Below are 20,672 nucleotides of genomic sequence, written 5' to 3' on the forward strand. Positions count from 1 at the left end.
CAAGTACCCCAACATCGTGCTCGTGCCACATCACAAAGGCATTCAGAAGAAAGGATGTGTCCCTTGCACCCCTGGTCACACACCTGTCAACACTCCGAGGGCTCCCTGGCCCCCAAATAATAAAGTGCCTGGAGTCCAAGGTCGTGCACGGGGCCCTTCCCTACCTTGCCCGCAGATCTCCTTTACTTCTCTAGGTACCCCTGGGTTTCAGGCGCCCGCTCTGCTCATTCCGAACACGTAGGCACATTCATGCCTCCGCAGCCCCAGCCCCTGTGCCGGGAAGGCCTGTCCTTGCCTCAGTGTTTGTCACCTGTTTCAAGGCGACGATTCATAGACAAGTGGCTTGTTGCAAGCAGCCGTCTAAAGAGCATATTTCAGAAGTTCAAACATACTTTGAGTTGTAGAGGGCTTTTGAGACCACCAAGTTTGAATGCTGAAGGGACAGTGCCCACGGATGCTGAGCTAGCAACACGTTACACCGACCTCTCCTGTTCCCCTCCTGGCTCAGAGCTCAGGGAAAACACATCGTTTGCACAGCGAGGCTCTCCGTGTAGTTGGGGTTCCTCAGCATCATAATATCCGAGCCCTGAAAAGGTAACTTTGAGACTCTCTAGCCCAAACCCCAGGGCAACCCCGGCTTAGAGCCCACAGGCTGTGCCCCAAGGTCACACGGCAGGCGAGTGACTGGCAGGAAGGGACGAGAACACAGGCAGATGCCCCGACTCCTGATACATGCATGGGAAAAGGTGGCCCCAGAAAGGAGGGTGACCAGAAGGGAGCTCAGGAAAGAGCCTCCAAGGCAGACAGCCGCCTGGCCCTATTAAATATGCACTCAGAGCACCTCGCTCTGGGCTGACAGCCTCCTGGATCACTCCGCCCTCACCTCGCAAAGGAGGCACAGGCCTGAACCAGAGGCGGGGCTGCGAGGGCACCAGCACCCAGAAGCGACCCCCTCGCTGGCTGCCTGGGAATGGATCCAGTTCTTGGAGGGCAGTGCAGGGTTAGAAGGAACGATCATTTCCAATGCCTAATTGAACTTAATGACTAGCCTAATTAGGCCTTTTAATGGCAGGACTGGCATGGCCTTGGCTCGTGGCCCTGCGTACAGGCTGCATCCTTTGCACTCACCTTCTTCTCAGGGTCAGGCCGCCGGCTGGAGCCTCGCTCTGCAGACATGCAGGCCAGCGAAGGCTAAGACGGGTGTGGGTCACGCATCCACTCCCTGCTGTTCTCCCCACAGGGTGACAGTCTGGAGCCATGTCGCTAGCCCTTGGGGAATCTGCTGAGGTGCTCCCCGGGAGGCGGCGCTGACACTACCCCAGGGCCAAGGGCTCGCCTTAGGCACAGAGGACAGGAGCGTGACCCCGCCGGCGGACTCACCTGGGTTCAAATCCTGCTGCCTACTTACTAGAGGTGTGACTGCGCGAGTTATTTCACCTTTCCGAACTTCTGTTTCCTCGCCTGTCAGCGGGGATAATGATAGCACCTACCTCATTGGGGTTGTTTTGAGAATAAAGTAAGACAACTGTGCTTAGCACAGTGCCCAGCGCAAAAGCTACAATAAATGGTGCGTGTGTGGGTGAGTGTTCCCACCATGACAACAAGAGGGCTGGGCAAGGTATGTGGGCTGTGCACACTCGGTCTGCAGCGTGGCCCCCGAAGGCAGAATCTGGATCAGGGGACGATGCCAAACATTTCCTAAAGATGAGCACTATTTTAAAATCAGGGGAGGTGATAATGGTATAAAAATTAGAAATAACCTAAATGCCCACGAACAGGGGAACAGCGCATTCATGCCACGGGATGACCACGCAGTAGTTAGAAAAACAAGGCAAGTCTATGTGCACTAAAAGCTCTCCAAGGTGTATTATTAAATGAAAAATGAAAAAAATTAAGGAGCAGAACATAATTAATCTGACCCCACTTATGTAATTATGTGTGTGTATTACATATATTTATAGCACACACACAGACACACATATATATGTAAGTATATCTATTGTGTAAAAATATATACTGTATGTCTATTGTTGGTAAAAGATACCAACAAACTTACTAGTACTTCTGAGGAGATGACTAGGCTTAGAGGAGATGGCAGCTTTGTGTCGTTTGAATTTTTATACCATTAAAGCGCTCTTGGCTTGTTTGTACAACTAAAAGAGACTTGATCTAAAACATATGCTTCCACTGAGTTCTCAACAGTGGAGGGGCTCAAACAGAGCCCAGCCCAGCCCTTGCAGACACCAGCGTCTGACAGGTTAGACAGAACTGGCTCTAACCTTCTAGTTTCAAGACGTCTGCACCCGGTGATACTCAGGGACCAAGGACTATTCCAGGACGCTGTGCTTTTTGGCAACTGTTATTTAAGGGGTACTTCTGTGGGCCTCTCCTGACTCGCAGAGACTCTCCTACTGTACAATCCTGCCCCTGGCTCCAAGAAATGACCAGCTCTAGTCACAGGGAGATTTGCACTTCTGCAACACTAGAAAATGCAAAGGGCCAAAAGTCAAGGCCTTCTCAGGATATCTCTTGCTAAGTAACTATTCAAGAGCCCATTCTAGAACCACTCCTGGTTTTCAACTACACAAATAAAATTTGAGGGTGAGTTGACTTGTTAAGAAAAGCTGAAGGCCGGCGAGGAAGCTGGGAGCAGGGCCTGGGGGATGTGAGGATCGGGGCCCATGCTCTGCAGCCTTTGGCAGGCCTCCCACAGGCTGCCCCCAGGCAAATGAGGGGCAGTAGTGCTGACTCGGGCCTTTAGACCCACAGCCAGTGTGCCGCGTGGCCTCGGGGCCTCCGCTGTCCTTTTCCTGGTGCACACAGGGAACACGTTCATCCCAAGTCACGGCAGGCACTCATGCCCTCCTGTGCGGGCGTCAGGCACTCACCTCTGCTCCAGGGAGGGAACTGGCTAGGGCCACTTGTCAGGAAGACTGCTCCCCTTTTCAGAGGAGGAAACGAAGTATCCAAATGCTAGTCCGTAGGGGGCTTATGGGAACAGACTGCTATCACCTTCAATTGGGAGGCACTTGACAGAATTGCAAGATTCCAATTATTTCATATTTAGTCATTAGCATAAGCAAATTGGTTTTGTGACACTAGACAAGCCATCCAGGGCCCTAAACTGCCATGAATATAACGTAGGACATCTCCGCTTACTCTGAACCGTCCATCACTGTGCCGATCCAAGTGGAGGTGCATGAAAATGCCCCCCAAATCCTCAACAAGAAAAAGGCCAACGCGGCCATCATACTTGTTCGCTAGCCTGTGGGATCGACATCTACCACATCGAAAGCCTCTGATGCTTTCCAAAGGGTCAAGTTACGTCAATTCCATGAATAAATACTGGAAGTCTACTTTCTCAGCCTGGGAAAATGTTACAACTATCGTCTGCTCATGATTACTTTGATTGAGTTAGGACTTTTGGAGTACTACGTAGCCCTCAAAAATGAGGCAGTTATACTCTACACTGAAATTCAGAAAGATCATGCAAAAATACTGTTATATGATAAAAGAAAAATGTGGAATAGATTGCCACTTGCGTGAGGCAATAAAAGAGTATATTAACTTATATTTTTGGAAATGCATAGAATCTCTTTAGAAGGAAACATGAAAATACTGGTGAACAGTGGCTGCCTCCAGGGAGGGAAGCTGGGTGGCTGCCTGGGGGAACAGGGCAGGGAGAGAGAAATTCCATTTCATATCCCACCATTTTTCATCGTTTGAGTTCTATAGCATGTCTATATCTTTATTTGTTTAAAAATAAATAAATTCAAAGTTCACTAAGCGTTCTAATGTCTCAAAAGATGACATGAAGTTAAACAGCGACTAAAACATCAGAATTTGTACTGTCTTCGCGTCCGCCTCTCCATCTCTCTCTCCTGATGAAATGATTCACGTTTCTCAGTTTAGTTACATTTGAGCTTCACGGTCACATCGGCCCTACTTGACCTATAAAAGGCAGAATATTGTCATTACAGACAGCGCTTGTCCGTATGTCCACAGAATGAACACACAAGACTGACCTTTACCTCTACCCGGGGGCGGGGGGCTTTCAGTGAGCACCCCATGCTATGCTCCTTCAGGGCTGAGTAGGAAAGGACAGCTCAGCTAAGTGCCACCATTAGCCATCCCTTGTCCTCATTCCTCGTCACCTGACAGCTACCAAAGCAACACACGTGTCTGGAGACAGAAAAGGCCTAAGGCTAGAATGATCTTGACACATCCCACGCTTTTCCCTACTTCAGTGAGACTTATTTTTCACCAGTTATTTCAATATACACAATTTAGGTGCAATTTGTTTCGTCTTCAGATTCTACCAAAGAGATAGGATTGACAGCAATAAACAATACAATTAAATTTTAATTTTTTTTTAAAAAGGTGAATTCTCTAAGTTCACTAAAATAAAAACTTATCTAGATCTTCCTCTACCATCTTTCTGTCCATAAGTTGAGAGCACAGCAAAAACTTCCTCTCTGGGGAGCCCACATGGAACAAACAAACATCAGGTGTACATTAAAAAGGTATGTTGTCCCTTGGCCCTGAATTGGCCACGCTTGGAAGCCACATGGAGAAAAAGGGTAAACGCAGGTAGAAGCAAGGAGGTCTCGTGAGCATCTCCAAAAGCCACAGAAACAGGGACATGGCGCCTGAGCCTGGGGACAGCTGCTGGCAATGGAAACACAATTAGCTACCTAAGACCTTCCCTTCTCAACAGTGTCACATGCAACACACACACACACACACACACACACACACACACCACACCACAAGCTCATCCTGGGCCTCACAAAAGATAAAGGGTTTTTCACGTCCATATGGACACATTCTGAAGACTAAATAACTACAAACCTTGTGCTTCCCCATCTTTTTCAAGCCTTGGGGCACTGAAAAACGATATTTGAATAAACAAACGGGTGGGCGGACGAGACTGCTCACGTTGACAGCTGACCAGCCCAAGGCCTGGCAGGGCCAAGGGCAGCGCGCTCACACCGTGGCACACCAGCACCCACGGTGCAGCACACAGCACCCCTGTGGGGAGGCTCCCGCTAGCCACCCTCTGTGCCTCCTTTCTACCCCACTGACTTCTGTGGGCAAGCGCAGCCTGTAACAGACGGGGGCAGGAAGACAAAACACGCATTTGCAACTGCGCTCACAGGTCTCGGCGCCCGGCAGCTCTGTGCGTTTTTGCCTTTCACACTTTTGTAACCTAGTAAGAATTTAACTGCTCGCTGGTAACAGGAAGGTAAAGACACTCTGGAATGGCAATGACACAGAGGGAGAGGACAGAAGCCCTTTAGTATTCTTAGAACATCAGTGCCATTAAAAAAAGGGGGAGAGGGAGAAGGAGGAGGGAAGGGGGCAACGTCAGGACCAGCGCGCGGCTGCTCTACCACCATCTTGATGTCCTTGACGCGTGCAGATGGTGTGGAAGCGGCTGGCACCAGAACAGCCCATGAGAAGGAATGAGCGGCCAATGGAGATTTATGTGAGCAGAGTGAGATGGACAAGGTAAAATTGTCAGGAGGAGTTGTTAGAAAGTAAAATATATTGTGACAATTCCACTCCTGCCGTTCATCAATAAACTGACAGATCATTTAGTGTCAATTAGGAGTGATAGATGGACAAGTCCCCATGATCCTGGGCCAAAATTAATGGCTGGGAGGGAGAGGGTGATTGAAAATGACGGCTGACATTGAGAGCAAAGTCCTGGATGTCCCTGAGGGGCCATTACTTGCCTCATTCCCTTGCAGATCAATGCAGGGACAAACCCAAAAACAGACACTTTGAGACAAAACTTAATCAGACTACCTTTCCTTCCTCTTTGCCAAGTCTGCTTGCCTCTCATTCCACTCCATTCCCCGTGGCCAAGCCAGTGCCCCACCTCAGGCAACTTCAGAGCCAAAGACAGCCTGGCTCCAGGATGGACTCTTTGGCACAACAATGACCTTGGTGCCAGGAGAAGGGACAGCTAGTGATCCCAGGTGTCAGGCAATTCCCGGATTTAGCCCTTTCCTGCAGTTCAGGAGTGAGTGTTTGGGTTCTGGCACCAAATACCTCTAGCCAGTGAGATGATGACACATGCTCAGCTCTCAATGCAAACAAAACAAAGGTATCCCAGAAACTCACATCCCTCGGCTGTGAGGTCTCAGTCAGATCTGTAGACAGCCCTTCTACTTCCCCCTGGTGACAACACGACATAGGCCTCTGTAAGCCTCACTTTCCTCATCCCACCCTCCCTGCTGGGGAGACACCTACCTGACAGAGCACAGTGAGCACCACATTGTGGATGAAATGTCTACCCGCCCCCCAGGCCCATGTTGAAACCTAAACCCCATGTGACAGTGTTTGGAGGTGTGGCCTTTGGGAGGTGACTGGGTCATGAGGGCAGAGCCGTGATAGGATTAATGGCCTTATAAAATGAGGACGAGATGCAAGGACGCTCTCTCTCTCTGTGCGTGCGCACCAAGGAAGACCGTGTGAGGACATAGCCAGGAAGAGGCACCTGACCTCAGACTCCCAGCCTCCAGAACTGTGAGAATCAATGTCGTCTCAGGCACCCAGTCGATGGTACCATTGTAGCCGCCCAAACTGACTCCCACAGGTGCCTGGCAGCCTGCCTTATTATCACTGCCCCCAAGGAACTTCCAAAGAGCGTACACAACTTTTCAGTGACTTCTCCACTCCAACCAGACTGACAATAAGGAACTGATCCTGACACCCCCAGCACTTGTGCCTACACCAACCCTTGAACAAAATACTCTCCTCAGATTCTCTTTGGTCATTAGCATTCACCCCGCTTGACGCTCATCGTCTCTGCAAGGGACTCCCTGGTTGTGTCACGGTGCCGTCAGATAGGGCATGCAGGAGGAGGGGCCTGACTGGGGGCTGGCAGGGGTCCATGCTGATCATTTCCACAGTTTTGGAGTCTAGAATAGAGAGGCCAAAAGAGGTGCAATTTGAGTCATCCACACAAAGAGAAGACAAGAACAGAGCCTTCAGTTTGGCTGTTTGGAGGCTACGAGGGCCTTGGAGAAAGTGGTTACTGTGATTTTCATTGGGGCGGAAGCCAGATTACAGTGGGCGGAAGAGGAAGTGAGAAGTGAGGAAATGGGGACAGTAATGTAGGCGACTGCTCTGAGGAAGAAAGGAAAGAGATGGGGCAGTATTTGGAAGGGGACATCTGTGTTGAGAATCGTGTGTGTGTAACACCTGGGCAGAAAGTGAGTCCAGATGAAACAGGGCAGGTTTGAAGGTGTTGGATCCTGGAGGAGGGGTAGGATAAGACCTTCCAAGAGAGGCCAGTTAACTTTGGACAAGCTGATGTGGGGACATTTTCCCTCTGAGGTCACATTGCCAGTATCAGCCATGTCACTCATTTCTCACTTACAACGTGCTCCTTCTGTCATTCCTGACGTTTGCGAATGAACATGCCTCATCTCCCCAATTCAAATTCAAGCTTTCGCAGGGCGGGAAGCGCTCTGCAAACAGCAGAAGTGCCTGCTTTGCAGCCTTCACGGGGCAGAGCCTAGGTGGAGCCCACTCTGCCTCTCTGACCCCTTGTCAGCCTCCTTTCTTCTTTCTGTTTCACATCTGTGCTACTTGCCTCCAGATGCCAGCTCTCCTTCGCTTCAACAAGCTCAACAGTCAGTCTGCTTTCCTACTTTGAAAAATTAAAAAAAGAGGCCAATCCAAAATGAAATTCCCACAACGCCCTGTTCTTCTCCAGCTTTCTTGATAATTAACCAAGCCTTTCCAAGCTTTCTCCTATCCTAGAGGAAAAATGTCCCATCAGCTTGTCCAAAGTTAACTGGCCTCTCTTGGAAGGTCTTATCCTATCCCTCCTCCAGGAGCCAACACCTTCAGGATCCAACACCTTTACCTCCAGGATCCAACACCTTCAAACCTGCCCTGTTTCATCTGGACTCACTTTCTGCCCAGGTGTTACACACACACGATTCTCAACACAGATGTCCCCTTCCAAATACTGCCCCATCTCTTTCCTTTCTTCCTCAGAGCAGTCGCCTACATTACTGTCCCCATTTCCTCACTTCTCACTTCCTCTTCCGCCCACTGTAATCTGGCTTCCGCCCCAATGAAAATCACAGTAACCACTTTCTCCAAGGCCCTCGTAGCCTCCAAACAGCCAAACTGAAGGCTCTGTTCTTGTCTTCTCTTTGTGTGGATGACTCAAATTGCACCTCTTTTGGCCTCTCTTCTAGACTCCAAAACTGTGGAAATGACCAGCATGGACCCCTGCCAGCCCCCAGTCAGGCCCCTCCTCCTGCATGCCCTATCTGACGGCACCACGACACAACCGGTCACGAAGCGAGGTACCTGGCAGTGACCTTCAGCCTCTCCCTCTGCCCTGCTTTCAACCAAGGGCACTTCTGTTAACTCTACCTCCAAAATGCCTCCACATCTCCTCTCCGATCCGTGCTCACACCACTGCCCCAGCGCAGGCTCTTGTCCTTCGTACAGAGTGTTACCTTCCCAGCAGGTCTGCCAAGCTTCCCACTGATAGCAAAGTGATCGATCAAAAACACTGATCTGATCATTCATGTGCTCAGTGATCCCTGCGTGCTTATTACGGACTGGCACTGTCTGCGGTACTAGAGGTATGCAAATAAGAGTATGTCTCCTCTCATGAAGCTCATGCTGCAGCAGAGAAAAAACACAGTGTGTGTGTATATACATACACAGCCGTACGTATGCATGGAGGGCAGGTGGTGGGGAACATGGAGTGACAAGGGTAACTGCTTTATACAGGGAGGTCACGCACAGCCTCGTAAGCCACGGTAAGGACTGTGGGTCTCCTCTGACTGGGAGAGGAACCACCGCAGGGTCCTGAGCAGACAAGTGAAATGATCTCACCTCTGTGGCAATAAGACCAAGGGAGGCAAGGAGGCGGGGGGGACGGGAGGCTCTCACGTGAGTCAGTGCTAGAAATGGTGGTGGCTGGAGCCGGGCCCTGGCAGAGGAGACTGAACGCGGTTTGCTGGGAGACTGAACGGGGGTGGAGCTAGAGAGGAGTCTGGGGTGATGCCAAAGTGTATCGTCTGAGTAACAGGGGGACGGGGTCACCATTTACGTAGACCTGGGGAAGATTTCAGGGGGCACAGGTTAGGGGAGGGAGCAGAAGCGTAGAAATGAAGAGGACCCATGTGGATGTATTAGGATTGAGTTGTGCGTGCAGGTGGAAACGTCACGTGGACGACTGCACGTTCCTGGGCTGGACATACACATTATGGACTCATCAGTGTGTGACAGTTAGACTCCCAAGACTGCGTTGCGATCACGCCAAGAGTGAGTGACAGAGAAGAGAGGAAGTTTAAGGACGAGCCCTGGGATGAGCCAACACTCAGAGGGTCAGAACCAGGCCACAGACTGAGAAGCCAAGCAAGGAATGCCTTGAAAAGTAACACATGAAACGGAAAAGCATCTCTCTCCAACGGGAAACTGATTTCATTTGGAAAAATCTTTTAATATATTCACTGAAGAGAGTAAACACTTGAGATTCTCTTTTGTTCTCTAAGGAGCAGATATATGGTTTGCCTCATTTCCATATTTCAAAATAAATTCCAGATACGAAAAGCACTAACATGCCCTAATAACTTAGAAAAATGGGGCTCCTCTGTAAGACTCTCACTAGTACATTTCAAAGTCACCTTCCTGTTCTTCGTTAACCCTGAAAAGTAGTGTTATGTTCAGTAAAGGAAACAGTGTGGCACTTAATGGCATATGAATGGACAGAAAGACCAATGGAACAGAGTAACCAGTCCAAAGTCGACTTAGGTACATACACAGATGGAGAATATGGTAAACGTGGCTTCTAAATTCACTGGGGGGAAGATGGAGTTAGAAATAAATGGTGCCAGGACAAAAGCCATTTAGAAAAACATAAAACTAGCTCCACACCTCTTACCATACACTGACATTAATCCCACACGGATCAGAGATCTAAATTTTACAAGTTAGATTTAGGGTGTGGTTGCGTTCCAATAAAACGATTTCTAAAAACAGGCTGCTGGTGTGGGCCACAGTTTGCTGAATCTAACTATGTGGAAACCAAGAAGGATGCATTTTTATATTTACATATACATGCTTATGTTTTGCAAAAAGAAGTATAGGAAGGACAAATCAGAAATGAATCGGGAGACTACTGATAAGGGGTGAACGGGAATGAGGTCGAGGGGATAAGGATGGGAACGAGACGCCTCTAAGTATATCTTTCTATACCATTTTGATACGATAAAAATAAAACAATATCACTTGTTCTTGCCAAAAAGCTTTAATTTGAATCAATCATGAGGAGTCAACCAGAGAAATGGAAAATATGGGACATTTTACAAGACAACTAGCCTGGATTCTTCCAAAAAGTCACCATATAGGTGGAGATGGCTGGGGGTTGGAATCATTTTAGATGAAGAGACTAAAAACAGACATAACTACGAAACACAACGTGAGAATGCTGAATGGGTCCCAGAGCTATAAAAGACCTTTTTGGGACAAGTGGGGAAATTTAAACTACATATTAAGTATTATTAAATCATTATGAAACTTCTTAGATGTGACCATTTTTACTGTGATTATTTGGAGGATGTCCTTAACCTTTAGAGATGCACGCTGAAGTATCTAGAGGAGAAACATCGTAACAACTGAAACTTCTTTTCAAATGATTAAGGGGGTTAAAAAGGTGTGTGTGTATTTTGATAGTGCGATTTTGAAGGCAACAATTGCTGATGGAAATTCTGAACAAGAGTAACGTGTATTCTTTGAGAAAAAGAAATTCCCTTCCTGAGTATATCTTAAGTTCTTAAAGTGGATAGTTGGCTATCCCATTGGTGTAGTAAATACTTGTTTTGGTTTACCTTTTACCTAAGACTTAGTGCAAGGGATTAAAGACCAAAATGATTTGTCATCTAGCAATTACTAATAGGCAATTCCATTCTGTTTAGAAAGTTACTTTAAGGATGACATAGAATGCTACAATACGGATGAACTTTGAAAACATGCCGAGTGAAAAAAGTCAGTCATAAAGGACCACAACATACATGATTCCATTTATATGAAATGTCCAAAGTAAGCAAATCACAGAGACAGAAAGCAGATTGACTGGTGGTCGCCTAGGTCTGGGAGGTTGGGGGCACATGGGAAGTAACTACTAACAGGTACAGGGTTTCTTTGTGGGGGGAGGGTGTGACAAAAGTGTTCTAAAATTGGTCTAGTCTGTGAATATATTAACAACTAAACTATACATTTTAAATGGGTGAATTGTAAGGTATACGAAGCACATCTCAATAAACTGTTACAAAAATGAGAGCAGAGCATAGGAGTAAAGCACCCCGCCCACACCTCCCATGAGCTGCTGGCACTCACTTTGAAGCCTTCATGGAATCATCTGCCCAGCCTCCTTGGCGGCGGGGCGGCTTGGGAGGGGGAGCCTGCAAGGAGAGAGAAGCCAAAATAACATAGTCACTCAACATGTTCATTCGAGCGAGCCATGGCCGAGGTCAAAGTCACCTAAAGCAACATGCAACCTATCAAAACCTTTCAAATACAGAGTAACCTTTCAATTTTACTGTGAAAATCTGGGTGCTGTCATACTCATCTGGTGGGTGCATCAGTTGGCCAGATCTGGAGGGTAATTCGGCAATGTCTACTGAAAGTCTTAGAAATAAACGCTCACACTTTTTGGGCCAGCGATTCTAATGCAAGGAAGTTTATCCCAAGCAAATAATCAGAGAGAAACGTAACGCCATTTGTGAATCGTGAATACAGAATTGGAAACCAAAACAGACAGCAATAAGGAATTTAGTAAATCACGGAACACACAAGTGAAAATCCTATGCAATAATGAAAAACTATGCTAAAAAGAATACTTAATGATATGAGAAGGTTCAATATATATTAAATTTTTGAAACATGTTGCTAAACAGTAGGTATATGCTTCTGAGTTTGTGAAAAGATTATTAAATACCTAATATCTAGAGTTAATTAGCTCTAAGGACATGAGTGAAAGGGGACTCCAGTAATAGAATTATGGGAAACTTTTATTTTCTTTCTTGTACCATTGGGCATTTTGCAAATTTTTTTACAATCAACTTATACTACTTTTATAAACAGGAAAGGAATAAAATAAAGATATAAGAGAGAGGCTTGCTTACAAGACAAACTCAACTGGTGAGTTAAAAAAAATCTCAGATTATTTGGGCAGGAAGCATTCACCTGCAATGGATACACTCAGAAACCCAAGTGCAGGAATGTCTGTCCCGCCTGTTCCTATTCAAAATACCAAAGGAACATCAAGCAATCCACTCAGTCCCTCAAGTTAGGTAAAAGAGCAAAGAACATTTTCTATTTTGAATTACCCAACATACAACTAGATAGTTTTTGAAATGCCTTCTTTTCCCCCAAGAACTTCACATAATCATAACTGTTGCTCTTAGTCTAAGGAGACACTTAAGATAAAGACACTTAAAACGCTAAAGATAAAGCGGGGGATGGCAAACATTTCCATGAAGGGCTAGGTAGTCAATATTTCTGATTTCTAGGGACCGCACGGTCTGCTGCTACCCCTCTACTCTCATACTGCAGGGCGATAAACAGCCACAGCTGGTAAGGAAGCAAATGGGTGTAACTGTGTTCCAATAAAACTTGACAGAGACAAGCAGCGGGCCAGATTTGGTGGAAGGATGTGGTCTGCTGACCCAGTCTGTTGCTTAAGGCCTACCCTGAAACTTTTTAAGAAAACACTCCCTCAACATGCCAAAACACCTTTCTTTATACTTTTGATATTTTTGCACCAAGATATGTTTTCTTTCCTGCTTCTCTAGTAGCATTCCAGGGGCACCCCAGCCTGCCAGGGATGTGCTCCATCTACATACGGGGCCTTTTTCTGGGGGGAGGCTGAACCTGCTGGAAATGACTGACGAAGCAGCAGCCAAGTCCTGGAATGCCTGTATCCAACTTAGCTCCTGGGAAGTACGTTAGAGAAAACAAAGTCGAGTTTTCTATGCTAGAGGCAGGTAATGGAGCTACTTGGGGGCTCTGTACATCTCAGAAATGACAAAAATGTAGATGTGAAAAAGGAGCTGTTGTTGGTTTTTCAGCGGAAGAATCCAAAGAGGATGGACCAAGTGGTCCCACTATCGCTTCCCAGGCCACACATCCTGTTTGGTGTCCCTGCCACCCCACACTCGCCCATCACTGGGCTAGAAGGGAAGCCGTATATCCCATGACCCTTCTTTCCTCGCCACCGTGGACTGAACCCGGGGTGCACCTGCACCAGTCTGACCCACTTGGAAACCATCGAATTCTCTGTGCCAGGAATCTGGAATTGAAGCTCAGAGGTCAGGCTGTTCAGATGCACTGAGCACTGGAAACGTAAGGACCAGCTGGAGTCAGAACGACCCAAACCACCACAAGCCAAAGTTGTGCATAAGCAGCGACCAAGAACTTTGTCTGGCTGAGCTCTGACGGTGGGTCAGGCACTCACCTTAAGGAGAACTGAACTGAAGCAGACCAGGCCCCTTGAGGATGTTTTAAATTAATGTGGCTTTAAGCCACCCGTGTGCTTTTGCAGATAAGTTCCCCACTTCTTTCCTCAAGGATAGGACCATCTTGTGATAATGTGAATTTCTGAAGCTAAAGATCACAACTTAGTAACCACATGTTTTGTTTGGCCATACAGTGGTTTTCTCTATATTTTTATTTTATAATTTAAACTACCATTTAAGAAGTTGAAAAAAGGGGAAAAAAAAAAAAAAGACTCCATTAAGTCTGGCCGGAGCTGTCACGTTGACTACTAACGGGCATCATATGGTTAATAAAATTTCTTAAAATTCTGAAAACCAAAACAATGGGCCTTCTCTTCTTTAACCACAAACCCCAGGAAGCCATGGCTCTTGAAAGGATGGGTGAAACTCCTTTCTGCCTAGAGGTAACACAAAGACACATTTTCTCTCACATTCTTCCCTTTACGAAATGGCACCAGCTGCTAAATTAGGACAGCAGCATCAAAATGTGGACCAAAAAGGGGTGCTGTGATAAATCTAACAGAAAGCAACCTCAAGGTCATCTGCTCATAAATCCCTAACTGGGTAGGTCATGGTGGGTAATCACACCCCAGGCCTGTAACTTCTGTAACAAAAGGTTTCTAAGCAAACCCTGTCCATCGGCTGTGCATGTAGAGTCACGTGCCTGTGAAATGCCAGAAGCAACCCTCTTTTCCTAGAAAGCGTAACCACCCTCACGAGACCACATCACCTTGTTAACTATCCGGTACCTTGCTTTCTCCCACCTTCATATAATCTTCCTTACGTTCCCTCAATTCTGTGTATAAAATAAACTGCAAAACTGTCCTTCTCCAGAGCATTTGAGATATTGCTTCCCAGCAACTGTCATCAGTTTGACTAAAACAAATTCTTAGAAAAGTCCAGTTTGGACATTCTCACATCAACAAAAACAAAAAGATCACCATGTAACACTCGCTCCTCCACACCGAATAGCATTAACAACTAGTTCCAGAATCAGAGTTTGCTTTTTACGCTGATGACCAAAGACCAGGATTTGACGTATGTTGTAAAAACTATGTAGGCTACTTTTCACTGAGACCACCTGGGAGAGGAAGAGTTACAAAGAAATTCTCTGCACAAAGCAGAGCAGGGTTATGGTTGTCCCCTTGCTCCCCTGGGAGTCTTGGCCAACCTCAGGAGAGCACGCTGAGGCATCTGGGTGGGAGATGGGAGAGCAGGCAGAACTTAATGTCTGCAAGGCAGGGCTTGGGCATTCAGTGGGAGACGTCTCTCTCCTGAAGGGGAATCCTTATGTTCATGATTTAGTACTCTGAGTTCAAGGGTAAGAAATTTCTTTTGTAAATACTCTCCACCATGAAGTCTTATTATGGCCACACACAGATACCTTGTCTGGGTAAGTCAGGCTTAATTAACCACTATTACCAAGTTATAAAAGCTCTTCCCCAGTGTGCAACTTTGTTGCCTAGGTGGGGAGCTGGGCACTGCCCTATGCGCGCCAGCTGAGTTAAAGAAAGCAAGATGTCATCCCTGTCCTCAAATGTTACCCCAGTTCAGCGAGGCTGAGCAGCGAGGCAGAATTCAGGGTGTTTGAAACCTACGTGATCGGACATCAGGTTAATCTGAAACTTACGAGGCCACAGTGGAAGTGGGAGACAGGCATCAGGAACGGGGGTACTGGGAGCCCTTCCAGAGAGAGACGCATCCCGGGTCCAAAGGCGAAGCTGAGGGCTCCCTCAGCCATGGGGAGTTCCACTGAATCTTGCAGTTTTCTTGTCACCTTTGGTGGTTTTTATGGGGCCACTTTCTCCTAGGACATCAGTAAGACAGTGCTCTGACAAGCATGTATAAGTTTGTAATACGTAACCGAAGGCTACACAGACTTGCACCAACTTGGGAAGTGCTGAGGACAAGTGGTCAAAGAAGCTTTATGGGAAAAGCGGGGCTGGCCCTGGATTGGAAGCATAAGCAGAGATGATAAGGAAAGCATTCCGTGAGCAACCAGACACAAGGTGCCGGACGGCATGTGACACTCATCCCATAGCAAATGCTGTTCCCTGATCATATTGGGGAGCAAGCACCCTGGGAAACTCCGGGAGTCTGAGCGTCTCAGCATCCATTACTGTACCGTGCAGGCTGCAAGTGGAAGCTGACGCAACTTGATCATAATGCAGTGGTTTGTAATTAGGTGCAAACGATCTGTTTGAAATGTAAGCGGATGGCCAGCATTTAGCAATGCACTTTTAAAGGCTCTTTTGCACGGAGAGTCCAGCCCCTGTATGCCTGGATACTCTCTCTCGGAGCTCTGATGACATCTAGACACTTAGTTAGCCTTGTTTCAGAAAGAGCCCCATGGCTGTCCCCAGGGTGGTCTGAAACACAGGCCACATTCCGAGACCAGGACACGACTGTTGCTCCTTTTAGGACCAGCTGCCAGAACTGCTGTGCTTGCCCTGCGCCACGTCGTAACAGATCAGATGCTGCGGGACGTTGGGGGACCTGGGTGCCCTCCCCCAGCTCAATGTCCGAACCCCAGTCCCCACCTGCAGTGGTGAGAAGTTGGAACCCTTTAGTCGTGGATCCTTTCATTTGGGCCATGGACCCTTCCCTCTCCTGCCTGTCAGGTGTGGGTAGGACAAGAACACACACGAACGTATGGTTTATTTTTCCTCGGATCTTGTGTGTCTGAGTTCTCTGTGTTCTGAATGCTCTGCGTAATGGCCTGGGCATTTAAAGGAAAGGGAATTGACTCTTGTTCCATCCTTGAAACTAGATACGAAAACTTTGGGCAGGCTAAGACAGTCGTGACATTTTTTTTCATGGAGCACACCAACTCCAGAATCCTCCTTAACCAAGCACTTAGGAAGACATTACCAGTCTATTTGAGTTATGACTTTGGGAGAAATCTGTTTGCTGTCCCGCTATTAGGGAGGAAAGAAAAAAAGAACAAAAAACAAAAAAACCAGGATGTGTGAGAGAGAGTAAAGCTCAACTGATCTTACAAGCCAGAAAGAAGGCCTGATGTATTCTTTAGTCCTGGGTTATTGTTTAAATTGCTTTGCTTCTGAAATTCAGAGGCACAGCCCCAAGTCATCTGCTGGGAAAATTACTTCCAATTTTGGCAGATTTACTGCCAGGTAACATTAGCCAAACTTGTTTTAAAAAAAGCAAGAGTCTTAAAATGTACACCACCAGGAGGGACAGAAATAGGAATGGGTGATGGTGGCCCTAAGGCAGTGCATCCCTCCTGCTCTCTCCTGAAAGCCAGAGTCAGGTCTCCGAGTGTGGGAAATGAGCTCAGCCCGCCGGGGCTGCCGCCTGATGGACGGAAGGGGGCAGGACCCTGCATAGCTCCTGAAGAGAAGCAAAAATGTGTTCTCTCCAAAAATAAACAGGGGGCAGCAATGACTGCGAGTAAAGAGTGGGAAGCACGTGACCAGTGGTTGCAGTCCTGAAATACCAGCTTTCTACAAAAAGGAGCCTGTGATAGGCAGAGAGCGGGAAATTCAGGAAACAGCCTCTTTATATGGTCTCATCCGAATGGGACAGGATTCAACTAACTGGAATTACCAAGTCAGAGGGAGACTTTCGGGCCAGACTTGTTTCTGATCTTTATATGGTTCCCCCAGATTCTTAAGATGCCAAAATAGAAAAGATGCTGCAGTGCCAAAAAAGGAGCCTTTTGAGTTTAGAAGCTTCTCACACACTCTCACAAGTCCTAGAGAAATCTCACAGTATGAGTCAGTCCAAACCCAAACTCCAACCTGCTTCAAAAAGCCAGTCCAAACACACGCATAAATTACCAACAGAAAAGACAGTTAAGCAAGATCCATTGCAAACTTCACACCCACCCATATTCCAGCTTCTAGGAGCAAAACAGCTCCCATGTTCAAACCTTGATTACTGGCGAAAAACAAACCTCCCTTCCTTTCTCCAGCCACTTGAAAGATCCAAGAAAGTTGTTCTTATCTGCTGGATGAGAGAGAAGACTAACACTTCTTAATACTTACACACACTGCAGGAGCTGGCACTAATTCCTCAAAGCTAGCCACTACACACAGTGCCATCTTGCCAGTTTCTTCCTCCTGCCTCAACCTTGGGTCTGACAACTAAGTCATTATAAACCTGAGTTTCCCCTCATAGATTTACGAGGTCATAGAAGGTAATGGACCATCCAAGAACCCCTATGAGTAAACACAGCTCTTTCAAGCTGAAATAGACATTCCAAAATGAAAAATCTATTTTAAGTATAAGAAAGAAACCTGACCATCAATTGATGCTAAAGCCATTAGGTAAAAGACTAACTGATGGGGAAATGCGCATTCTCATGGTGCCAAAACATCACCCCATACATTAGTGCCTGTTGCAAGGGAGAAATGTTCCTTAACAATAGAGAGCGCTCTCACCGCCTTAACTCAGCGATCAAACATTCGCAGCATTAACGGGGGGACATGATGTGCTGCCACTTGGAGCATCCGCGCCATCCAGGAAAAATTCTTACCACATTCAACAGGAATCTAACCCAGCCTTCCAGTAAGCTGGAAATCAGAGGGAAGAGGCGTTAAACGACAGGAGGAAGAAAGAATCAGACAAAACCAGCATGAGGGAAACTCTACACAACAACCGGCCCAAGCCCTTCAAAAAGTCAATACCATTAAAAAGGTGTGTGTTGGGGGGTGCGGCAGGGGACTATTCTAAATAATGGAGTGTTTCTTGATTGGATGCTGGTTTGAAAAAAAAAAAATAGCCATAAAAGACATTTTGGAGACAACTGGGGAAAATGAATTATGGACTGAGTAATAGATGGTATTAAGGAACTGTGAATACTATTTAGGTATGGAAAAGTAGATTTCTAGGAGAACATTCCTATTTTTTAGAGATATATGCTGAAGTATTTAAGTGACCTGTCATGATGCTTGCTTTGAAATAATTCACCAAAAAATTATATCTATAAGCCATAAATGCATATGTTTAAATATTTTATAAATTATCATTTAAGCAAATATGGCAAAACACTGACAACTGTATCTATTGATACGTTCAGTAAGACAGGCGGAGCGGAAAACAGCCTGGTCTAACCTTTGTCTCGTCAGCGAGGCGAGCAGACGGAAGGGTTAAGGGCAAAGTGGAGTAAAAAGTGATGCCCAAAACTGCAACAGCTTGTGCCAAACTGTTAGGTTGAATTCAACATACATCTCTGCTTGCGTGTCACACGATACTGTCCTCATACCAACAGTGCGGTAACTTTGAAGAAGGAGTGGCTAAATTGGGGGGCGGGGGGGTGAGGGCGGGGGGACGAGAGTTTGCCAGAAAGAAGGAAAAAGCTCTAGTTTTAAAGGTGGGTGGGGGAGGGGAGGAGATGTCAGGGTGGGGGGACAGTCCTGGCTGGGTTCTAATTCTAGAACTGTCGCTTTCCCTAATAGGAGTGTAGCCCTGGGCTAGTCACGTCTTCACTAAGCCTCCTTTTCCTCCTGTGTAGAAGGAGAAGGGTCATGCACCCCCTGCAGATCTCTGGTCAACATTGGGAACCATCTCTGGCACGGAGCCCACACTTAATAAACGATAGGGACAGTGGCTATGTATTATGTACCTGAAATAATAATCGTAATAAAATGCAGGCTTTGGAGGAAAAACTCCTTAACGCCTCAGGTTGAGACAATGGCAAGTATTGGGTAGGCAAACACTGCACGGCCGTTTATTTGGGACTGCCTTGCACAAGCTGCGTTCCAGGGAGCCACCTCTTACCGATGGCAGCTTCCCTGAAGAGAGAGAAACGCTTTCACGTTGCCTGCACCGAGAAGATGAAACCACAGCGTTGCCACTCACTGAGAAATCAATGTGATATGCAGGACAAGCCCAGTGTCTGGCAATACTCTGGTGGTGTCACATTCCCCAAACTCCCACACCTCCTATAAGAAAAAGACCCATCTCCCATCTCTCAGTACGCAGTCACCAAGCTGACCATTTCAAATGACTCACGGGACCGGGCTGCCAGCAGTTTGTTGAAGAGGCCGATCCAAAGAGAACAGATTTCAGCCCCAAAAATCATTCTTAAAATTCATCCTGGATTTTCCTCCCTTGGATGGCATCCTCTTACTCTCAGTTACCTCCCTTTGGGTCATCCTAAATCAGCTCTCCGCTCTTCTTGGGTCTGTACCTTTCAGACACATATAACGAAATGCCCTGTTCCCCCGTACTTTTCCCAGTTCAGCCAAAATAAACATTCCTTTCAGCTTTCATCATAAATCAAAACCTATCCGTTTTTGTCATTCTCGTAACTCCTTTCAATTTGTGAAAATCCACCGGCATGTGTGCAGCCAGAAACGCACACAGGGTCGGGGGTGTAAATTCCCGGCACTCCAAGAAGCAGGCCCTCCTGGCACCGTGACTTTGTGTGAGCACAGTCTAGACTCGCTCCCTCAACCAAATCCAGACTGGAATAACGGGGAGCACGCTGTCACCGTGATGCTTTAAGAAACCTGATCCCTCACAAGCCTCCTCAAGGGTGATGATGGAGAAGTGGAGGGAGGGGGAAAGAAGTATGAAGCTGCGCGCTGGCGGCCCCCTCCTGTGACACCCCGCGAGGAGGGCCAGTTCCGTTCCCCACTCTGCTCACGCGGTGAGACCCCGGACACCGCAGGTCTCACACTGCAGTTCTTCATGGGCCTCGGTGGCGGAAGCAAGAGGAAAAGACACTGTAAGAACAGGGCGAGGAGATGGCTGGCAAATGAGCACACACTTCACCTGTCAAGTGACCCCCCCCCAACCACCTGTCAAGTGACCCCAGTAATCCTCAACGTTTTTATCTCTAGAACTGTGTTTCCCAAACGTAAAACAAGATTTCATGAACTGTCAGTATGAGGAAAAACAAATTTTGTTTGTGAGGGATCAGGTGTGCTTGGCAGTACAGAGTTAACAGTTTTTAATTGTGTGAAGAATCTTTAAAAAAAAAAAAAAAAATCCACCATTTCCTCTCACCATTATTTCCATTAAAGAAGGGACCTTTTCAATCTCACCAAATTAGGAAGGACACATACCAGGATAAAGAATGGCCCTTTAAACTGAATACATTTAGTTAATGAAAAACTCACTCTATTGTTCTTGGTTTTCTCCTTTTGGTAAAAACTTCCTCATAGG

At 46.9% G+C, this 20,672-nt stretch overlaps 1 protein-coding gene across 1 annotated transcript in view; it reads right to left on the reverse strand.

Annotated features, from left to right (window-relative positions):
• Nucleotides 1–20,672, reverse strand: part of IFT43 (intraflagellar transport 43) — a 73,221-nt gene that overhangs the window by 34,983 nt on the left and 17,566 nt on the right. The window contains exon 3 of the mRNA XM_019733705.2: nucleotides 11,380–11,444. Coding sequence (XP_019589264.1) covers nucleotides 11,380–11,444 — 65 coding nt within the window. The remainder of the gene's footprint in view (nucleotides 1–11,379; nucleotides 11,445–20,672) is intronic.

The sequence above is a fragment of the Rhinolophus sinicus genome, linkage group LG03, assembly GCF_036562045.2.
Source record: "Rhinolophus sinicus isolate RSC01 linkage group LG03, ASM3656204v1, whole genome shotgun sequence".
Taxonomy (NCBI): domain Eukaryota; kingdom Metazoa; phylum Chordata; class Mammalia; order Chiroptera; family Rhinolophidae; genus Rhinolophus; species Rhinolophus sinicus.